General features: G+C 37.4%; 2 protein-coding genes across 6 annotated transcripts; one reads left to right on the forward strand and one right to left on the reverse strand.

Annotated features, from left to right (window-relative positions):
* The first annotated feature begins 676 nt into the window (after positions 1-676).
* LOC135770689 (T-lymphocyte activation antigen CD80) lies at positions 677-10953 on the forward strand. 5 transcript variants are annotated; one of them, XM_065280399.2, is made up of 8 exons: positions 677-1043; positions 2898-2968; positions 4759-4796; positions 5358-5672; positions 5918-6205; positions 6311-6451; positions 9683-9710; positions 9833-10953. In XM_065280399.2, exons 2-8 carry the CDS (start codon positions 2946-2948, stop codon positions 9846-9848), a joined length of 849 nt encoding a protein of 282 aa, XP_065136471.1. In that variant the 5' UTR covers positions 677-1043; positions 2898-2945; the 3' UTR covers positions 9849-10953. The 5 variants fall into 5 exon arrangements, with proteins under 5 accessions (XP_065136471.1, XP_065136466.1, XP_065136467.1 ...); XM_065280394.2 differs by having other exon boundaries at positions 679-1043; positions 9811-10953; XM_065280395.2 differs by having other exon boundaries at positions 679-1032; positions 2896-2968; positions 9811-10953.
* Positions 10954-13295: 2342 nt separating this feature from the next.
* fzd4 (frizzled class receptor 4) lies at positions 13296-18943 on the reverse strand. The gene is made up of 2 exons (XM_065280393.1): positions 18456-18943; positions 13296-15638 (listed from the first exon to the last, which is right to left on the reverse strand). The coding sequence occupies exons 1-2, from the start codon at positions 18699-18701 to the stop codon at positions 14304-14306; spliced, it is 1581 nt and encodes a 526-aa protein (XP_065136465.1). The 5' UTR covers positions 18702-18943; the 3' UTR covers positions 13296-14303.
* Between the last annotated feature and the right edge of the window lie 1357 nt (positions 18944-20300).

A 20300-nucleotide genomic window follows, 5' to 3' on the forward strand; every position in this document is an offset into this window, starting at 1 on the left:
GGGGGGGATTTTGCCGGAGCTGTTGTCCTGAAACTGTGTGGATGTACAGGTGTGATACTACAGGTGTGATAGTTTTGTTGAGGTGGATTTACAAAGAACTGAGCCAAAGAGATCATTGAGCCGAAGCAAACAAGAATGCTTTTATGATGATCCGAAGCTTTCGGTTGGATACTGTAAAGGTAATCATTCAGGAATGTTGTGGGATGTTTCTGTCTATGTGACGTAATGTTTGTAAACCGAAACAGATTTCCCAGTGTTATTAAGATAGCGAAACACACACATGTATTTAGATATTTATCAGATTCCTTTTAAGTGATTTAAATAAGTGTAGCAGAAACTTTAACGCAGGGTGTTAAACCATACGTCATAATAAACAGAGACAAACAAACAGCCAGACTGATTGTGTTACAGATGTGTCATGTGACAAACACTTCCTTATTTTGAACTCTCTCTCTCTCAATAGCTTCATTAGCATGATTAAAGAAATATTTACATTGTTTAATAGTACATTTACATATAAATATAACTGTTTTAATATATAAATGTATAGCAATTTGATATATCTTATAAAAATCTGACTTTTTGACTGTCTGCATGCCTCTGCAGTGTAGTCTGTACATCTCTCTGTGTCTCTCTCTCTCTCTCTCTCTCTTGTCTCCTCCCCTTGTGTCCGTTTTATTGCTGACAGACAGTGCTAAAGAGGAAACACTTGTGGTGAGGACTCTCTCTTAAGTTTATTCATTCTGCTTTGAGGCTTTTATCGATAAACTGTTATCAGATCAGTTTAATCTGTCTGTGTCAGGACTTTTGATCGCTCATGCAGTGAACAGGTTAGATACAAATAGCTTTGTTTGTTTTTCTGTTTTGTATTTGATTGGCCAGTAGGGGATTTTATTCACTTTCATTTGAGTTTCGGTTTACTGTAGGAGAATAGAAAAGGCTTTTGTTTTCCCTGTGAGTGCGTCTGAACTCAGTGTAGTTTAATGTTTGCGACATTTAATGTCGACTGCATGCAGTAAGCTCCTACAGATCATTCAGATCAGGTAAGTTAAGTCTTCGATACTGTCTTCATTCAAATCATCTTATAGTTAAGTGCTTGTGTTTTATTCCAGTGTAATTCAGCTTAGTACAATGTAAAAAAGCTGTATGGGTTATTTTCAAACAAGCATTTGGGTCAAAATGGACGAGGGATGTGCTTTAACCCATTTTAACCCAAAAATGGGTTAAAACAACCCAGCATAGGTGAAATTACAACCTAGGGGCTGATCTTGTACTTATTTGACCCAACACTGGGTTAAAAATAACCCAGCATTTTTACAGTCGGTTTCATTTAGTTAAGTTCTCGTTTTGGAATCAGTTAAACATTTCACTCAGTTTAGTTTAGGTCAGTGGTATCAATTAAGTTTCGTGCTAGTTCCAGTTATACTGTGGCTCATTTCTTATGCACCCTAAAAAATTCTGAGTTAATTTCAACCCACCGTTGAGTCAAAAATGGACAAACCCCGCCATTGGGTTAAATCCCCCCCGAAAATGTCTGATTTGACCCAACAATGGGTTAAAACAACCCAGAATGGGTTAAACTACAACTCATCGGTTTGGGTTTGTCCCTTTTTTACCCAATGCGGGTTGAAAAAAAAACTGCATTTTTAAGAGCGTAATTTGAAATATATAGATTAATTAAAGCATCTTATTCAATTTAGTTGAGTGTAGTTTAGTTCAATGCTGTCTGTCTCTAGTAAATTCAGTTTAGCATAGTTCTCATTTTTTAATCCATTTAACATCTCATTCACTATAAGCCAGTGTAAAGTAGCGCTTGTCCAGTTAAACAGCTCGTTTAGTTTAGTTTTGGTTTAGTTTTGGTTTAGTTTAGTTTAGTTTAAGTCAGTGTAAAGTAGCGTGAATGCTCCCATCAAAGTCAGTGTAAAGTAACGCTTGTCCAGTTAAACAGCTCGTTTAGTTTAGTTTAGTTTAGTTTAAGTCAGTGTAAAGTAGCGTGGATGCTCCCATCATCCGGTTAAAGAGCTTGATTGGTTTAGTTTAGTTTTTAGAGTTGAGTTTAGTTTAGTTTAGTTGGCTCTCCTCCCACCATCCAGTGGATGCTCCAATCATCCAGTTAAAGAGCTTGTTTATTTTAGTTTAGTTTAAGTCAGTGTAAAGTAGTGTGGATGCTCCCACCATCCAGTGGATGCTCCAATCATCCAGTTAAAGAGCTTGATTAGTTTAGTTTAGTTTAGTTTAGTTTAGTTTAGTTTCGTTTAGTTTAGTTTAGTTTAGTTTAGTTTAGTTTAGTTTAGTTTAGTTTAGTTTAGTTTAGTTTAATTTTGTTTAGTTTAGTTTAGTGCTGTCTTTATTTAGGAAAATCCAAGTTGCATGCTTATTTTAATTCCACTTGAGTTATAGGTCATTTAGTTTAGTTGGAGGTAGCTAAATATATTTTAGGGTAATTAAGTTGAGTGCTGTCTGTCTCTAGTAACATCTGTTTTAAACAAGCTGTTTTATAATTCCAGTTAAAGAGCTCATTATGTTTAATGTAGTTTAGTTCAATGCTGTCCATATTAGTAAAATCTCTAAAAGTCTCTAGTTTCAAGTTTCATGCCTGTTTTAAATCCCAGTTAAACAGCTCATTTAGTTTGGTTGAGTGGTGTCTATCTTTCATAAAATGTAAAGTTGCATGCATGCTTTAAGTCCAGTTACAGTTCATTAAGTAAAGTGTATGTCTCTAGTAAAATCTGTTTCATGTTTTATGATTCCATTTAAAAAATCTCATTAAGTTTAGACTGTGCACACCTAAGTTTAAGTCGAGTTAAACGTGAGCTAATGGTGCATGAAGGTGTGTTCCAAGGGAATTCCCATGTGACAGTATCGGGTGACATCATCATTTTGTTTCGCTCTTGAAGGGATGAAGTTCCTGTTTTAAATCAGTCTGGATTCATACGGCAGGCACCATGAGGACCTCTGTCTGTTTTCTGTAAGTATTTCTGCAGTCAGCACGGCTTTAATACTGTAACAATTTATAAACACTTACTGATACAATGAGTTTGTGTGAGAGATTGAAAAGTTAATGTGTGTAAGAGAGAAAATGTGTGTGCGTGTCAGTCATTTATGAATCTCTACTAAGAATAGGGAAGTTCACCTCAGTCTTATCAGTTCTCAGATGTCTGCATTTGAATGTTTTGATCTAGCATTAGAAAGAGTAAGAGGAAATCAATTTGCATTTGTTTTTTTCCTGCTCTGCTATGGTGACAAAGAGTTTTTCTAAGCAACAATATAGTGTGTTTGAGACATTATATCATGATTTCCTGAAACAATGTGTATTGTGTAAAGCACTATGCATATGGAAATAACTTGATCAGACTAATGACGCAAATCAAAAGGCAGAAAAACACATCTTTTGTTTCACTTCAGCATTTCTCATGTCAATGTTGCTAGATTTGGGTTTAATGTGGTTTCTATCCTCTGATATCTGCTGCTGAAGAGCCAAACTCCTGCAGGGTTTGATCTGTAAGGTGTGTTTGAGCTAAACTCATCAGGACAAAAATAAAAATCAAAACCTAAACTATGTGTGCAACCATTCAACTCAGACAGTGCTTTCACAATTTTGCATTAAAGCAATACGGCACATGATGTCCACTGGCATAGACATCTTTACCCTTTAAATATTAATACTTTATAGTGTTTATCCATGAGGAAGTGAAATTTTGTACTTTTTGCTCAGTTACAGTAAGCTTAAAGAATATTAAGGCTTCTTAGTTGCATTATGATAAGTCAAGGAATAACTATAAGCACTGTTGTTTGTTGAAGTAATGAGTCATGGGAAATTTAGACAGTTATTTATTGTGTTTTAGCGTAGAGCGGTATGCTAATGTGACATGATTGTGTGTGTGCCAACTTAAATATATTTTGGGAACAAATTTGTACCCAAAAGTGAGCAAAACCTCTTTTTGGGGAAGTCCTTATTTGTAAAAATGCCATAAAGATACGTTAGTAAATACGTTTTTATTCACTTTAAAAAATATGCAGCATTTGTTTGTCAAATCAAAATATATTTTTAAATAAAGGTAAATCATTTCAACTTTTTATAAGTTACACCTTTTTTTCACAAGCCAAAATTTTAAAAAGTAGGTTGAATTGACTTGCACACTTCAAAAAATGAATGTCTTATTTAGGTTTTTTTCTCTTGTTTTTTAATATAAATATCTGAAAATTCTTAAATTGAGCAAGTGGCTTAAGATATTAAGTCTTGTTTATTGAAATAAATGATGAAAATCAAGAGTTTTTACTTAAAACATGTCCAAATATCTGTCAGTGCAGTAAGCAAAATAAACTTAAATTAAGACTACTGAATTAAGTTTAAACTGGAATTAAGTTTATTTTGCTTACTGCACTGGCAGCTATTTGGACTTTATTTAAGTAAAAAAGTGAACAAGACTTGTTATCTTAAGCCACTTGCTTACCAAGTAAATGTATCTCAATAAAAAAAAAAAATAGATATTTATATCAGAAAACAAGACAAAAAAAAATAAGTAAGACATTCATTTGTTGCAGTGCATAACCAGTTCATGCTGCATTTTTTTACAGTGTTGTAAAATGCATAAATATTATAGGTTAGGATTAGGTTATAGTATTTATAACTAGTGGTTTATAAAACAATAAAAGTCTAGGGAATGTCCTCATTTATATAGATAAGTAAACGATCACATGTCTTTGTGTGTGTGGGATGTCTAGTTCTTACTTTTTTTGGTTGTGTGTTTCTTTCAGGCTTCTTGGGATCTTAGTGCTGCTTGCAGCCAGGAACGGTAAGAATGACATCACAAAACTTCCGACTTTTTAATTCCTTGTAAGATCAGGTGTGCATTTATTTACCCACATAAGAGATCAATTACAGTTGGTGTATATAACGTCAAAATCTAAACAGATAGGAATGTCATTAGAGTTAAGCTAGAGTTTAACTAAAGCCAAAAACACAAATAAACTATGATTTTTTTTAACATGCTAATGACTTTTGCACAGTACTGCATATGATACGATTTAAGCTGGGCTGTAAATCAGTCTTAAAGGGACAGTTCACCCAAAAATCTGTCATCATTTACTCAACCTCAAGTTGTTCCTGCTAAACACAAACGAAGATAATTTGAGAAATGTTTTTATGCAAACAGATCTGGGGCACCTTTGACTTCCATAGTATTATTTTATTATGAAAGTCAATGGTGCCCCACATCTGCTGGGTTACAAATGATCTTCATTTGTGTTCAGCAGGAACAACTTGAGTTTAAGTAAATGAGAGTTTTTACTTGTGTTTTAAGTTTCATATAGACTTAAATTTAATCTGTTTGTATTGTGATTGTGTGTTTGTCCAGGAAACGCAGTTAAAAACTTCACGGGTGTTTTGGGTCAAAACATCACATTACAATGTCCTAGAACCAAGACCACTGATGTCACACGATTGTACATACAGAAAGGGGATGGAGCCAATCCAGTATTCATCAATGGTTTTTATACAGGGAGAGAGCTACCAGTGGAACTAAAGTACAAATACAGGACCTTCGTCAACCGAAAGGACCTCAGCATGGAAATGACAAACCTCTCATTTTCTGATGAAGGATTGTACAAATGCATTGTTTTTTACACCTCACAAGATAGAGAAGAATTCAAATTGCTTCTCAAAGTCACAGGTTTGACACATCATTTATAATTACACGTTTGGGAATAACTCATACCGTCTGTCGGTTTTATGTACATGCGTATTTGTGTGTCTATATGTGGGCGAATGTGCATTCGTGTTGGAAACTCAATGCTGACTAAGGGCCCGGGATATCTTTATTGACGTGGTTTCTAATAGTTTATAGGGAACTGAAACGTCGTGGGTGGGGTGCTTCTCCAGATCTCTAAAATGTCACTCTGTTCCCTCCGTTTACAGCCGAGTACAACGTTCCCAATCTGACGGTCGAAAAGTGCGACGAACACAACCCTGTGACCGGCGAGAAGAGATGTACCTTGACCTGTTCGTCAACAGGTGGTTACCCTCAGAGTAAAGTGACGTGGCCGGAGCTTAATTTAAGCTTGATAAGTTACGTCCACAACAACAGTTTTCAGGATCCAACTTCCAAAACATGGACCATTATTCAAACCATCTCATACCCCTGCAACAAACCAACAAACATCAGCTGTTCAGTAGACACATCTGTTTCCAACATTGTCAGCATCTGTAAGTATGAAAGATGATGATCCATCTTTCCGGTTGATCCATTAGACTTCCAGTTCATCGCTTTATCTTTGTTACTTTATGATCGTGTTTGTTTTTGTTTTGCAGGTGTAAATGGACCCGATGATGAAAAGTTTCCTCTGGATGCAGCTGTGATTTCAGCAATCGTTGTCGTGTTGCTGATTATTTTTATTTTATTAGCTGTTTACATTATAAAAAGATGGCGAGCCAGGAGACGTCTCCCACCAGGTACATGAGAAAAATCAGCCTGATCGCATGAGAATTCATACGTATTTTATGAATTGGCTAATTGTACGAATTGAATCGTAAAAAACATAAAAAACCAATAATAAGATCCCACCCCTAACCCCAATGCCACAGGGGCAAAAGCAAATCGTACAAATATGTGCAAATGTGGTCATACAAATTAGCCACCTTGTAAAATACGTACGAATTGCCATGAGAAAGCACTGGAAAGACTGACAGAAACATAAGCCTACATTAAAATTTAACACAGTTCACAATTTGCTCATTTTTAATGAATGCATTAGAATTGAAAACACATATAATGTCCATCACAACAATGTTATAATCATAAATCCTAATTTTAATTTATGAAGCCATAAGTCTCAAAAAGCGTGATCAAAATTTCAAGTTAAAATTACAAAAAAATAAGGTGTGTGTCACTTTTGAGTGTTTTACCAACAAAAGCCACTAGGTGTCATTGGTTTCTGCATACTCTTGTCACAAATAAAAAAAGGACTGTCACTGAATTATTAGGAAATATGAAAATTACACTCGTAGAGCTTTTCAAAGATATATAGTTGGTCGAGATTTTTAGGTTTAGATAGGGTATTAGGGGCTGTCCACACGGAGACGCGTATCACTGCATACGTATAAATTTGTTATCGTATTGGCGTATCATCCACACGGATCCGGCGTTTTGGGAGACTGAATCCGCTATTTTTTGAAACGGGTCCTAAAGTGGATAAATCTGAAACCGACACCCTTGCGGTTTCGTCTGTACAGCCAATCCGTATATTTTGTGAGCGAAAACGTCATCACATCACGTGTCGGAAGCGTCACACCTAACAGCAACAACAATAACGGCGGATTACGTGATTGTGTTCGTGCTACAGAAGCTACTAAAGCCTACTAGCTTTATTACAGCAAAATCTATTGCTTCTATGCAATTGTGGTGACCAACAAGCGATAATAGACAACACCATACGTTGGCTATGCGCATGCTCAAAGTCTTATTCTCCGTGTATAGTGTATATCTGTGGCAGAATTACAGCGCCTCCTACTGGTCCGGCATATATACTACACCGCTTTCAGTCGGTTTCAGTGGTTTCGTGTTTACGGATTATTTTTTTAGAGCAAGGAAAAAAAATGATCGGATAGGGAATGCACCGGCTTCGTGTGGATATAGCCTTAGTGTTACAAATAATAAAACAGTGTGGGCCCGCCTGTGGGCCCATGATATTTTAGAAAATGACTCTTACTATGTCAATCTTTTCCGGAAAAGATGATGACAAATGAAATCTACGCTCTTCGAGCTTTCCAAAATATATAGTTTGTCAAGATTTTTAGGTTTAAATATGGAATTAGTGTTATAAATAAGTAAAAACAATGTGGGCCAGCCCGTGGGCCCATGATGGTTTAGAAAATGACTCTCACTGTTGGGAATTGCCCCACTGATTGCTACAGGATTATGCCCATAAGGAGAATAACTAAACATATATTGCAGGTATTAGTGTTATAAGCACCTGTGCTAGCGCGAGTGTTAGCGCGATTACACTGATAATTATACACATCACGAAACAGCGGCAAAACTGGCATAATGCCAGAAATAGTTACAGTGCACACAAACATTAATCATTAAACATAGTATAATGATATGAACTTACTGTGCCATAAACTTTAACTTGCACTCAAGGATGTTGCACACGAGTGGAAAGTCTGCGAACTCTACGAAAACTCCAGCTAGTATGCTTTCGTAACAGAGAATACCACACTTACGCTAGAAACGTATCTGCTTTAAACTATGCACTGCGCATTTCCCGTAACCCAACACATTAACGAGATAAATTACATACACTAATAGATAAACCATAAATAATTCGCAACACCCACTATGACAAAATTTCCCCGAAATTATGATGACAAATGAAAACAACACTCTCAGGGCTTTTCAAAGATATATAGTTTCTCGAGATTTTAGGTTTAAATAGGGTATAGTGTTATAAATAAGTAAAACAATGTGGGCCCATGATAGTTTAGAAAATTACTCTTACTATGACAATATTTTCCAAAAATGACGATGACAAATTAAAACAACACTCTCAGAGCTTTCGAAAGATATATAGTTTGTCGAGAGTTTTAGGTTTAGATATGGTATTAGTGTTATAAATATGTAAAAACAATGTGGGCCCGCCTGTGGGCCCATGATATTTTAGAAAATGACTCTTACTATGACAATAATTTCCCAAAATGATGATGACAAATGAAAACTACACTTTTAGAGCTTTCCAGCAATATATAGTTTGTCATGATTAGATCAGAATTCACATGCAAAACACTGAAGTAAAATTGACATTTAGCAGGATTATTAATGTTTTGAGAAACACTTTTTTTCATAAATGAATCGCTTACTCTCCCTACATAATTTATTTTATAAAAACACTGTTGAAATATGTTTTCTAGAGTCTTAAGGGGGTCGCACACCGGACGCGCAGCTCAGCACCGCGCCGTAAAAAAAAAATCGAACACATCGTTTTCTATGAGTATACGCACACCAGCGCCGACAGGTGGCCCCTGTCCGCGGCACCCCAGCTATGACTGAGGAAGTTGCTCAAATCCCTGTCACATATGTCGTATATTTTGCATTTTGAAGTAGACACTATCGTACTAAGCTCACACTATTTTATGTGCACTTCCGGTGTACGATACCTCCGAGTTGTCCTAGACACGACTTGACGTAGCGCGTCCGGTGTGCGACCCCCTTTAGACCTTCCCAAGATATACAGTTTGTCATGATTCGATAAACATTTACGTTCAAAATATTGAAGTAAATGTAGGTGTCCCATATACGGGCCAGGTGACAGTAAAGAGTTAAATAGTTTTAGTTAATGATATCCAGCAAGCAATAGCCGTAATTTCACCATCTACAATAGATTAAACCCGATAATCGGGCTATGAGTAACCCACTTCTAGCCAAAATAAACTTGAATTTATTTACATTTGGTTTTGTTGAAATAACTTCGTGTTTGTCTATCGTGTAACCGGATTAAACCGTGATTGCAAGGTGTTTTCACTTATTTATTTATTTACGGTTAATAAATAAATTTACGGTTAGACATCAAAATTTTCACTGCTAGCCCAAATTTAGCCTTGTTTCAATTTAGATGTCTTTGTAACGTCTTGCTAGGTATATTTATCTTCAGACCGTGTGTGTTAATCTCTGTCTTTTCTCCACAGATGATCCCGATCTTGGACTTCCATTAGAGTGAGTATCTTCTTACTCTGCTCTCGTATCACCGAAGACTTGATTTCATTAAAACACACGAGTACAGTGTGACTGATAAAATGCCTGTATTTCTAACTAGTGACTGCCATTCGCAACCACAGGAGAGCTGAGGGGTGAGATTCACATTGAGACGTTTCTGAGGATCATCTGCGTACGCAGACGGGCCTGCAGCATCGGACGGACCTTTGACCCTTGACGGTCATCGTGAAGGAAGCTCGTCCGACTGAACGCTATGTATTTAAAGTGACTTTACAACAGGCTGCTTTAAGAGCTGTTTGACCACAGGTCACTTGAACAGAATAACGCTGAACGCATGTTACCTTTTATAACACCGTTATTTATGTGGCATAGCCGATCATTAAGGAGCAGCTCAGGGTTTATTTTTGTTAAATAAAAAAAGGATTTATAGCGGTGCACTGAATGTTTAATTGTATTGAATGTAACCCAGATAAATCCTATAAAACACAAATGTATAGATCTTGTGAAACAATTGCAGTATTTAAAATGTCCAGAAAAAGCTTTAACCCTTTCCTAAGGGCTAACGGAAATAAATAGCCTGATCATTCTGGATCAATATGTCTGATGCAGTGCATATTAAAATGTTTTATGTTAAAATAACTCAGACTTTTCTCTAACTCGATTGAATTGGCGAATGTTGTTCATGCTGAAGGGACATTTCATTTGCTTTTTTTTTAAAAGCTCTAGTTCTCAAAGAAGTTTATTTTTATACCATAGAAATATGAGGACATACAGCGATTGCTACTGTGTTGTTTTCTTCTGTACGTTTACTTTTATCGCTATAGATTAAAGCCTAAATGTGTCTCTCTTTTAAACCATTACTGACATGAACTCTTCTAGCATTTTAGATTATTTTGACCTGGTTTCACAGATTAGCCAGGATTAGGTCTTAGTTAAGTTAGGATATTTAAGTAGCTTTTATAAATATGACTTACTGTTGTGCATGTTGAGACAAAGCAATGGCGCAGATATATTTACAGATATGTCAGGGTAAGTTGTTCTCAGTTAAGACATGCATTTTAGTCTGCGACTATCTGTTCTCAGGTTGAGCGTAATAGAAAGTGTCAATTTCTATTCAAAAGAAAACCATTTCCTACTGGAAATATCTTAATGCACTTTGCTTTCTGACCTCTGACTTTGTAATTTATTAAAAAATAACTTATTTCTGTGTTTTTAGCTGAAATAAAAAACTAATTCAAATGCATCTCGACTGTGATTTCATTATTTTTATACTATAAAGTTTAAGGACTTAATGTCTACTTTGGTTTCATGATGTGTCTTTATTATATGTAATGTAACTGATGTGTCAGTGTAATGTTGTGCAGTTGCAAGTTTAGACCAGCAGGTGGCATCAAGAGACTTCTTAAAAAACAGCAGAAGTCAATCAGTTGTTAAATGACAGCATCTGTTCAGTTTGTGTAGTTTGAGTTTTATAAGATTACTAAAAGATTTTATGTGCCCTTTGTGTTCATGATATACTGTAAGTACACTATTTAACTTTCTTGTATTTGAAGAATGTGATTGATTGTGAAATGTGAGTGACATTTATTTAGTGTAGCTGTGTAGCACTGCTGAAAAAAACAATAGAAACCATCACACACATTCTAATGGTTTCCATTAAATGACCATTAGGAACCATTAGCTTTTACCATTTAAACCACTTCAAAATTTCCATTTTATAGTGTGTTTTGGGACATATTCCAGTAGGATTTTAATGCACCCACCAATAGAACCCAACACATACCAGTAGAGACCCACAGAGGCCATTATAGTTTCCTTTACAAACAATAAAGTTCTCATTACATTAAATCCTATAGAAATACTGTGATGGTTTCTATATTGTGTTGCAGACGTTATTTATTAAAGGTATAGCGGAGGATTTTCTCGAATTTTAGAAAAGAACCGCCTTCTCCACTTTTAAAAAAAATGCAATTGCGCAACACTCCAGATTGACAACTAGGAGGACCAATAGTCTTGATGATCCACCCAGAAAAAGAAAATCCTCCGCAATACCTTTCAAACATGCTTTTGGTATGATTGCTAGATACAAACAATTACCTATGGTTAAAATCATATCATGCTAGGCTATTATTTTCTTGTTGAATATTCAGTTTCTTTCAAAAAATAGCTGAAAAAATGCTGGGTTATTTTCAACCCAGCGTTGGGTCAAAAGGGGAAAAACCCATGAAAATTTTTATATTTGACCCAACGATGGGTTTAAACAACACAGGATGGGTTAAATTACAACCCTTTTTTTTGGGAAGTAGGGCTGAATAACGAATTATCGCAACTAATCGTTTACAAAATAAAAGTTTTTGTTTAAATCATATATGTGTCATGTGTATAAAAAATATGTAAATATAAAAATACACACAAATGCATGTATTATTTTAAGAAAAATATAATAATCATTTTTATTTAAAGGCACCTTTCATGGCACTTAAGAACAACTTACAAAAGTAAAACATAAAATGTAGAACAATAATAAAAATACAAAATAATCAAATTACATTGTCACATAAAAAGTTTTTCTTAACTATATACATGTGTGTGTGTATTTATATACACATATTATTAAACAGCACACATACATATATGATGTGAACAAAAACGTATTAAACTTATTAATGATTAGTTGCAATTAATCGTTAAAGTTTGTTCCTTTTTGACCAAAAATAACCCAGCATTTTTAAGTGTATTGTGGCAATAAAACAGGTTTTAGATTTTTTGTTTATGTTGTTTTTAACTACTTTTTATACTAATATAAGTTTTTTTTGTTATCACCAGCATTTTTTTATAGGACAAAACACTGTCTGGCACATAAAAAAAAGGTGTTAAAATCTTCCTTTGAGAAATTAGATAATAAAAAAATGCTGCAGTGCAAGTTTAATCAAATTAGTTATGCAAGTCAATTAAAGTTTTTGACCAATATTTAGTTGAGATAAGTTGTAAACAAGTTAAAAAGATGTAACTAATTTGTTGTGTTTGTGTTAATATGATTTTGTTACAGTGTAGAAACGCCTTTCTTCCCTTATTCAGAAGAGATATTTATAAAAAATATGGGGTCATGAGATGTAAATTGTGGTTAGTTTTATCCCTCACATCTTCTGATGAATCATAACTCACAGTCGTAAGAGTCAATATATTTAACACAATGTGTTCGTGACAATGTGTTGCGTAAAAATGTCAGAAAGTTAAAACCATCTGATGCAATTGTCTCCTATTAAACCCTGAGCTGAAAGTTTATTGACCTTAGACTGCTTGACCTTTTTTAACCTTTTATTTTTTCAGACCATTTATTAACTTTAGAAGTTAGATTGCTGGTTAAATCTGTCTGAATGATTTCTAGGTGGAGGAATTTTAAACATTAAGCCAGACATTATGAAAAATGAGGGATTTGCCTCTAATAGGGAGATTTAGCGTATAATTCCCGAAACAATGTTTTAATTCCACACCGCACAAAGCGGATTTTCAAAGGTCACAAGACGTTCGAAGTTAAACCTTAAAAGATTTTGGATGGTGAACAAAAACGTAGACTCCGAGATAATTTTCAAAAATTTAATTTCTCATCCCGATACAAAAGCCTCCTTAAATAAATTTCTTATTGTTTTTACATTTTTGTAGTTTTTACAAAGATAAATTAGCATTTCATAACACAAAAATACAGATATTACAAACACCAGTTTATGTACAAATGGATGTAAAGATTCTTCATGAAATCCAGGACTGTGTGTGTGTACCACCCGCGTGAGTCTGAGGCACTTTAAAATCCACGTTCATACATTCAGCGCTCCTCTATATAGGACACAGTCAGTGATTGTCACATCCATGCTATGTGGCTCAACAGATACTTATATTGTCACAGTAAAATACAGAAGTGTCCTTACATGGACAACACCATAGCTTTGTCACTAACTACTGTGAAAGTGGTTTCTGGGATCTCTACGCAATAATTTATGCAGAAATGCTGAAAATACCGTAATAATTTAAGTCAATGTTAACTTTCAATTGTTAGGAACTCAAGATGGGTGACATCAACCGAAATAAAGGTATTTTCGTTTGTTGGGGGTGAACGCAGGATTTAAAGCTCTTTGGAGTCTAGTACAGCCAGTATTGTAAGTGACCGGAGAAGCGGAGCAGGCAGCCGTGAGGTAAACGACTCTGATGGCTGAGGTACTTTACCGCGGTATAGCTCACACATACACACATAGGTTTGGTTGAGTAGCTAGCACGTTCCATCTGAAACTAAGGCACTTCAGTGAATATTTGACATTAGCCGTAGTGCATAAATCACTGAACGTTGTATTTGCACAGAAAATACAAAATGCGAGGGCTGTCCAGTGTAAAATTAAAACTTAAGAACATTTTGTGTGTCAAATGTATAAAGACGACTTCAAATAGTGCTACAACTCTATCAGAGGGAGAGAGAGAGGGAGAGAAAAACCGCGGCGCAGTTACAACAAGTGTCCACATGGTGGCGAGCTCGTCTCAGTTTTCTCCAGCCTGCATCGATCCCTGAGGCATTCAGTCTCTTGCACTTTCTCCCTCTTTGTTTCACACAACAGTCTCGTTGCCTTTGCCCGGTTTCACCCAACCGTTGGTCGTCCGTTTGACGCGGTTGTTTCGTCCGGTGTGAACGAGCCGATGAGAACATCGATGCCACGTGTGAAGGGTTTTGGCCGACCAGACCCACATACCCGAAGTGATGCCCACTAGCAGAGACATAAACATCCGTAGCATCTCCGCCGCCATGTACGAATCGCGCGCAGACTGGCGAAAATCCGTCCAGTTCGAGATCTCGTAGAAATAGCAGGCGATGACGCAGGTGGCCGGGACCGTGTAGAGTACGGAGAACACGCCGATCTTCACCATCAGTTGCTCCAGCTTGTCCGTCTTCGTTCCGTCCTTTTGCAGGTTGGAGCGGATCTTAAAAAGCGCGACCAAACCGGCAGCGATGAACAGCGTCCCGATCACCAAGTACGTGAAGAGCGGCGCCACGACGAACCCGGTGAGCGCGTCCAGGTTCTGGTTCCCCACGAAGCACATACCCGTCAGGTCGTCAGCGTCCACCAGCCGCATGATGAGGATGACGATGGTCTTGACGGCGGGAATCGCCCACGCAGCGATATGGAAATACGAACTGTGCTTCTCGATAGCCTCGTGACCCCATTTCAGCCCCGCCGCCAGGAACCACGTCAGCGTCAGGATCACCCACCAGATCGAACTCGCCATGCCGAAGAAATACGACAGGAGGAAGACGATCGCACACCCAGTGTTCTTCAATCCCTCCTGCACAAGAACCGGCACGGCTGCCTCTTCCAGGTCACAAGAAATGCGTTCGCGTCCAACAGTCAGTCGCACAATAAAGGCCACGCTGTAGATGTTGTAGCACATGCTGAGGAAAATAATAGGCCGCTCCGGATATGAGAACCGGGAAGAGTCCACCAAAAAGGTCAGCACGGTGAAAGTGGTGGAAACGAAGCAGAGAACCGCCCACACCGCCATCCAAACGTCCGTGAAGACTTTGGCCTGTCGCCGGTAGAGTCCCGTGTCGTACCCGCACTGCAACGAACAACTGCCGCTCCGCTTGACCCACGCGTACTGCTCCACGCCCGCTCCCAGCGCGATGCACTCCTCCTCCTGCGGCGCCAGAGGCCGGACGGCGTGAAATGGCGGATCCTCGTCGCCCGGACCCTCCATACACATGTGATTCTGATCGTTCGTGGGTGGAAACAGGCTGCAGTTGAGTACGTCGGGCCACACGAACCCAAACTCCTGCAGGACCGGAAGGCATTTCCTCTTCACGGACATGCACATGCTTCCGCAAGGCCCGATCGCGATGGGAACCTTCTCTGTGCACATGGGGACGTAGACGGAGCACAAGAAGAACTAGAGGAAATCAGAGAGAGACAACAATTAGATGTTTTGAATGACTAAATCTTAACATTTTAGGTATCCTGGAGGGACGATGTCCTGCAGAGTTTAGCTTTAGGTGATTAGGGTTGATTAGGTCTAAACTCTGCATGACACCAGCCCTCCAGGACTGACTTTGGGCACTCCTGTTTTTAAAAATAAAGGTTGCTAAAAAGGATGCAACAGAAGAACATTCTTTGGTATTTCAAAGAACGTTTCAGTTCCCCAAAAAATAAAAAGACTTTCAGTCTAAATAACTTTTTCCACTAAAAACTGTTTGTGCAATCATAATGCCTGACAAAGAATCTTTATTTGTTTTGTATCCGATTTTATTATCAATGACGTACAGCGCGCCTTGAGATGGGAATTGGGAATATCCAATCTGTTTGTTTACAACGCATGTATCAGATTCATATCTAATTCATTTCCACATAAAAATAATCGGCCTAAAACTGATATCAGAGAACTATCCGAATCTATTTGCTTTTTCCTGCTGCTTACACGTTCATGAGTAATATCCGATTTTCTGAAAATATCCGGAATCGTGTCACCTCAATCATGCAATGCAAATACGGTCTAAGAGTGTATGTGGGTGTGCCTACAGTAAATCTCATTATGTTATGTGTGTAAGTAGTATTGTAAAGATAATGTACCAGCTTTAGAAACAGGTAGTGCTGCATTGAGTGTTTTCCCGCTGCGTGTGCACATCCGTCTACATGCGGGAAGTTTTGGAGAATGTGACTGGTACTCTTGGGAGGAAACTGTGGATTTTTTGTCTACTTGGAACTGTAAACCGCTCTAAAAACATACGATTATATATCATTGTGTGGCATTTATGATTGAACTGAAGTCCGAGAAAGAAGTGCTGCTGGTTTGAGATGTTTGTGATATTTAATCACGAGATCCTCCGGCAAACGCAGACGGGAATCTGAGTGGGACGTTTTTTTCTACGCATCGAATCAATAAAACAACAACTGCCTCTGTCTTCACAGCTCTCACACACAAACAAACACGCACATACACAAGAGTCTCTCATAGGCTGCTACTGTTCTCAACATTATATTTAATGGACAATTTACTCAAACCTCTATAGAAACCCTGTGATGATATTAAATTATCATTAAGTACTTTTTGGGGCAGATTTATTACACTGAAGAGGACGATCCCCACAAATCAGATTTAAGTGTTTACTGTTTTCACAAAGACTATGTAGAGAACTGTATAAGTCTAATCTAAACAAAGGTCCGAGGTTCCCCAAAAGTCTCCATGGGGTCCCCAGAAAATTTTAAGAAAAAAAGGCAAAGCAAAAATTGTCAAAAGTTTATGTGTAGAGAATTTGCTGTCTTTATAACATCAAAATTACTATATAAATGTTTTTTTTAAATAAAAAAATAACATTTATGTATATTTTAGGTAAGGGGTCCCTTGCTACAGACTCATCATATATGGGGGTCCCTGCCATCAAATTTCGAAACCCCTTACGAAAATTAACCATGTTTGTTGTAGTAAAAGTGTAGTAAACATATTTTTTTGTATATTGATTACTATCGCAAAACCATGGTTTTACTACACTAACTATGCTTTAGTCAAAACCATGGTTAATTTTTGTAGTGGTATAGAGACTCTGTGTGTATTTTTGTGTGTTGAGGCTGTATCAGTGCGTAAATCTTAAGTTGTTTGTGTATGATGTACATCCTGGCTACAGTCTTTGTGTGCTTGTGTGTGTGTTTGTGTGTCTAGGCTAAAGACACAACCATGTCAACAGGTCTGTGTAACAGTTTTGTATAGTATTGTCTGGGTATGAAAACTAATACACTAATATAGATTTGTTAAACTGTGTGTGTGTGTGTGAGTCTAGGTTTATTTTTAAGATTGTGTGTGTGTATGAATGAGTGCATGCATCGCTGGTATGTGTAAGTCTATATATGTGTGTTTATATGAGTCTGGATGCGTGTGTGTGTTTAATTTAAGAATGTGTGTTTGCGTGTGTGTGTCAGATTTTGAGTGTGTATAATCTAAGAATGTGTGTGTGTGTGTATGAATTTCATGTGTATAAGTGTATATATGAATGTGTGTCTGTGAGTGTGTAAAATCTAAGAATGTGTGTGTGTATGAATCTCTATACAAAATTTCATGTGTATAAGTGTATATATAAATGTGTGTGTGTGTGTGTATATAATCTAAGAATGTGTGTTTGCGTGAGTGTGTATAATCTAAGAATGTTTGCGTGTGTGTGTGTGTGTCTGTATGAATCTCTATACAAAATTTAATGTGTATAAGTGTATATATAAATGTGTGTGTGTGTGTGTGTGTGTGTATAATCTAAGAATGTGTGCGTGTGTGTATGAATCTCTATACATAATTTCATGTGTATAAGTGTATATATAAATCTGTTTGTGTGTGTATAAATGTTTGTGTAATCTAAGAATGTGTGTATGAGTGGGTGTGTACAGTCTAAGTGTGTGTGTGTGAGTGTCAGGCTGTGAGTGTGTGTAATCCAAGAATGTCTCTATGTGTGCATATGCATGAATCTGTATGCATAATTTAATATGTATAAAAATGTGTGTGTGTGTGTGTGTGTGTGTGTCACACTGTGAGTGTGTATAATCTAAGAATGTGTGTTTGGGTGGGTGTGCGCCCGCATATGTATGGATCTGTATGCATAATTTAATTTGTATAAGTGTATATATAAATGTGTGTGTGTGTGTATAATCTAAGAATATCTGTGTGTGTATATGTATGAATCTTTCTGCATAAGTGTGTATATAAATGGGTGCGTGTGTGTGTTTATACCTTCAGTTGGTTCGAGCAGCCGTACTGGATCAGCGGTGTGAATGTGGTGAGCTGAAGTTCGGCGTCAGACTGCAGCACGTTTCCCACCAGGTTCGGCATCTTGGTCACATTGTATCCCAGATCCTGACACATTGAGATGCGGATCGGGTCGCAGGTCATTTCCTCCTCGTTTTCGAACGCGTGCGCGACCCCAAATACAACCGCAAAGAGCAGCGCGAGCCCGAGCCGACCCATCATCATCATCATACCAAAAAAATCCGCTGCGTAAAATCCGAATCACTCCACAAAAGCTTCAGAGACGCAACAGTCCCAAACTTTCTAAGAGTCCAGAACCGAGAGGAAAGTTCGGGTGCTTCACCTGACCCAATCCGTTAACGCGTCCGGCACCCGTTTATTCAAATAAACCTTATGAAATATCCGTATCCACACGCAGGCTCGTCCGTGAATTCTGCGCGATCATATGTGTCCGTAGCGCAGTCGCGCGGGTTCTGCCCGGTGGAGCTCTAGACTGAGATGGGACAGCTGCCTTGGGACACGCGTCAGCCAATCAGAACGCTAGAGCGAGAATGGGCGGGGCTTGTCATGGCTACAATAACATAAGATACATTTCAACTTTTCTTTCTTAACTTTATCACGTGTTAAGTACATATTTCACATTTTACTGATTTTTTTAACGTATAAATCTTTTGTGTTTTTTAATTTTGTTTATAAAGTTTACATTTGACTTTTTCTTCATATGTAAATCTGTCTGAAGTACTATCATGTATGAGATTCAAGCATAATTTATTGTCATCAACTTTGGTATAACAAAAATCTTTAGTTTTTTCTTCACGAGAAAGACAAAAAATATATTACAAAAACATTAAAAGGGCCTACAATAAGGGACCAAATTTACTACATGAATTAAATAATGTTTTGTGTAAAATGTGCTATATAATTAATTTTTTTTTTTTTATATATATATTTAATTATATAGCACATTTTAGACCAAAAGTTGGAGGATTAACAAATAAAATATTTTTTTTTTAATATAAATTTATTTGTTAATCCTCCTTTATTCCAATTGGTCTGTTACTGTCATCCTTCAGAAGATAAAATAAAATGCACGGTGAATTGCAATGTTTCTCATTCATGTAGATAGCAAATCCACTTCTTCTCTTTATATTAATAAGTCCCAATTTTTCTGTTCAGCAGCAGGACACCAAACTCTCATTAAACGGATCCGTGTGAAGAAGCATTTCTCTATAGGACAGAGATTTGGGGGTCTGAACCCAGATTACAAGCGTTAGATTGATGCATTCCCTCCCTCTGTTTCGCCTCAGTGGTCACTAACTATCAGAATAAATTCCCTCCTCAGCCCCCTGCCCGACACCCGGCCTGCTCCCAGCCCCCTCCCGTGACCCGGACGGGCGGAGGTCAGCGGTAATTAGCAGATTTTAAACGATGAACTGGGAAAGAGGAGACTTGCAGACTGGTATCCGTGGAGAAGCTATTAAAATGGTAATGAGCCGATGGATTGTACTCAAGTGCTGTCGGGAAAGCTATCCCAGCAGCTCACAGTCACTTGATTTCTATTAGACTCATTCATCTGTGAATATTCTCAGATTAAGAGACTGTTCTCCACTCTTATTGAATCCAAATAACTTTTTCACGTCACCACATCAGGGGTGGACACCCGGTTTGTCCTCCTCACATATAAAGTTGGTTAGGTAAGTGTGTGTGTGTAAATGCAAGCAGCTGCCTCGGATTTAAAACAGAAGGAAAGTTTGCAGGAGCCCAAATAAAACCGAAGTGCGTGTACTGTGCATGTGATGCAATGCACATTATGTGTACAAGCTGTAGCAA

The sequence above is a fragment of the Paramisgurnus dabryanus genome, chromosome 8 (assembly GCF_030506205.2).
Source record: "Paramisgurnus dabryanus chromosome 8, PD_genome_1.1, whole genome shotgun sequence".
Classification (NCBI taxonomy): domain Eukaryota; kingdom Metazoa; phylum Chordata; class Actinopteri; order Cypriniformes; family Cobitidae; genus Paramisgurnus; species Paramisgurnus dabryanus.

What these genes read in the sequence shown, in the direction of transcription:
- LOC135770689 (XM_065280394.2), top strand. Translation starts at nt 2,946, where the DNA reads ATGAGGACCTCTGTCTGTTTTCT. An exon ending in ATTGCTTCTCAAAGTCACAG is followed by an intron (nt 5,673 to 5,917) that starts GTTTGACACATC and finishes CTCCGTTTACAG; the next exon opens with CCGAGTACAACGTTCCCAAT. An exon ending in GATCTTGGACTTCCATTAGA is followed by an intron (nt 9,711 to 9,810) that starts GTGAGTATCTTC and finishes ATTTCTAACTAG; the next exon opens with TGACTGCCATTCGCAACCAC.
- fzd4 (XM_065280393.1), bottom strand. Translation starts at nt 18,701, where the DNA reads ATGATGATGATGATGGGTCGGCTCGGGCTCGCGCTGCTCTTTGCGGTT. An exon ending in GCTGCTCGAACCAACTGAAG is followed by an intron (nt 15,639 to 18,455) that starts GTATAAACACAC and finishes GATTTCCTCTAG; the next exon opens with TTCTTCTTGTGCTCCGTCTA.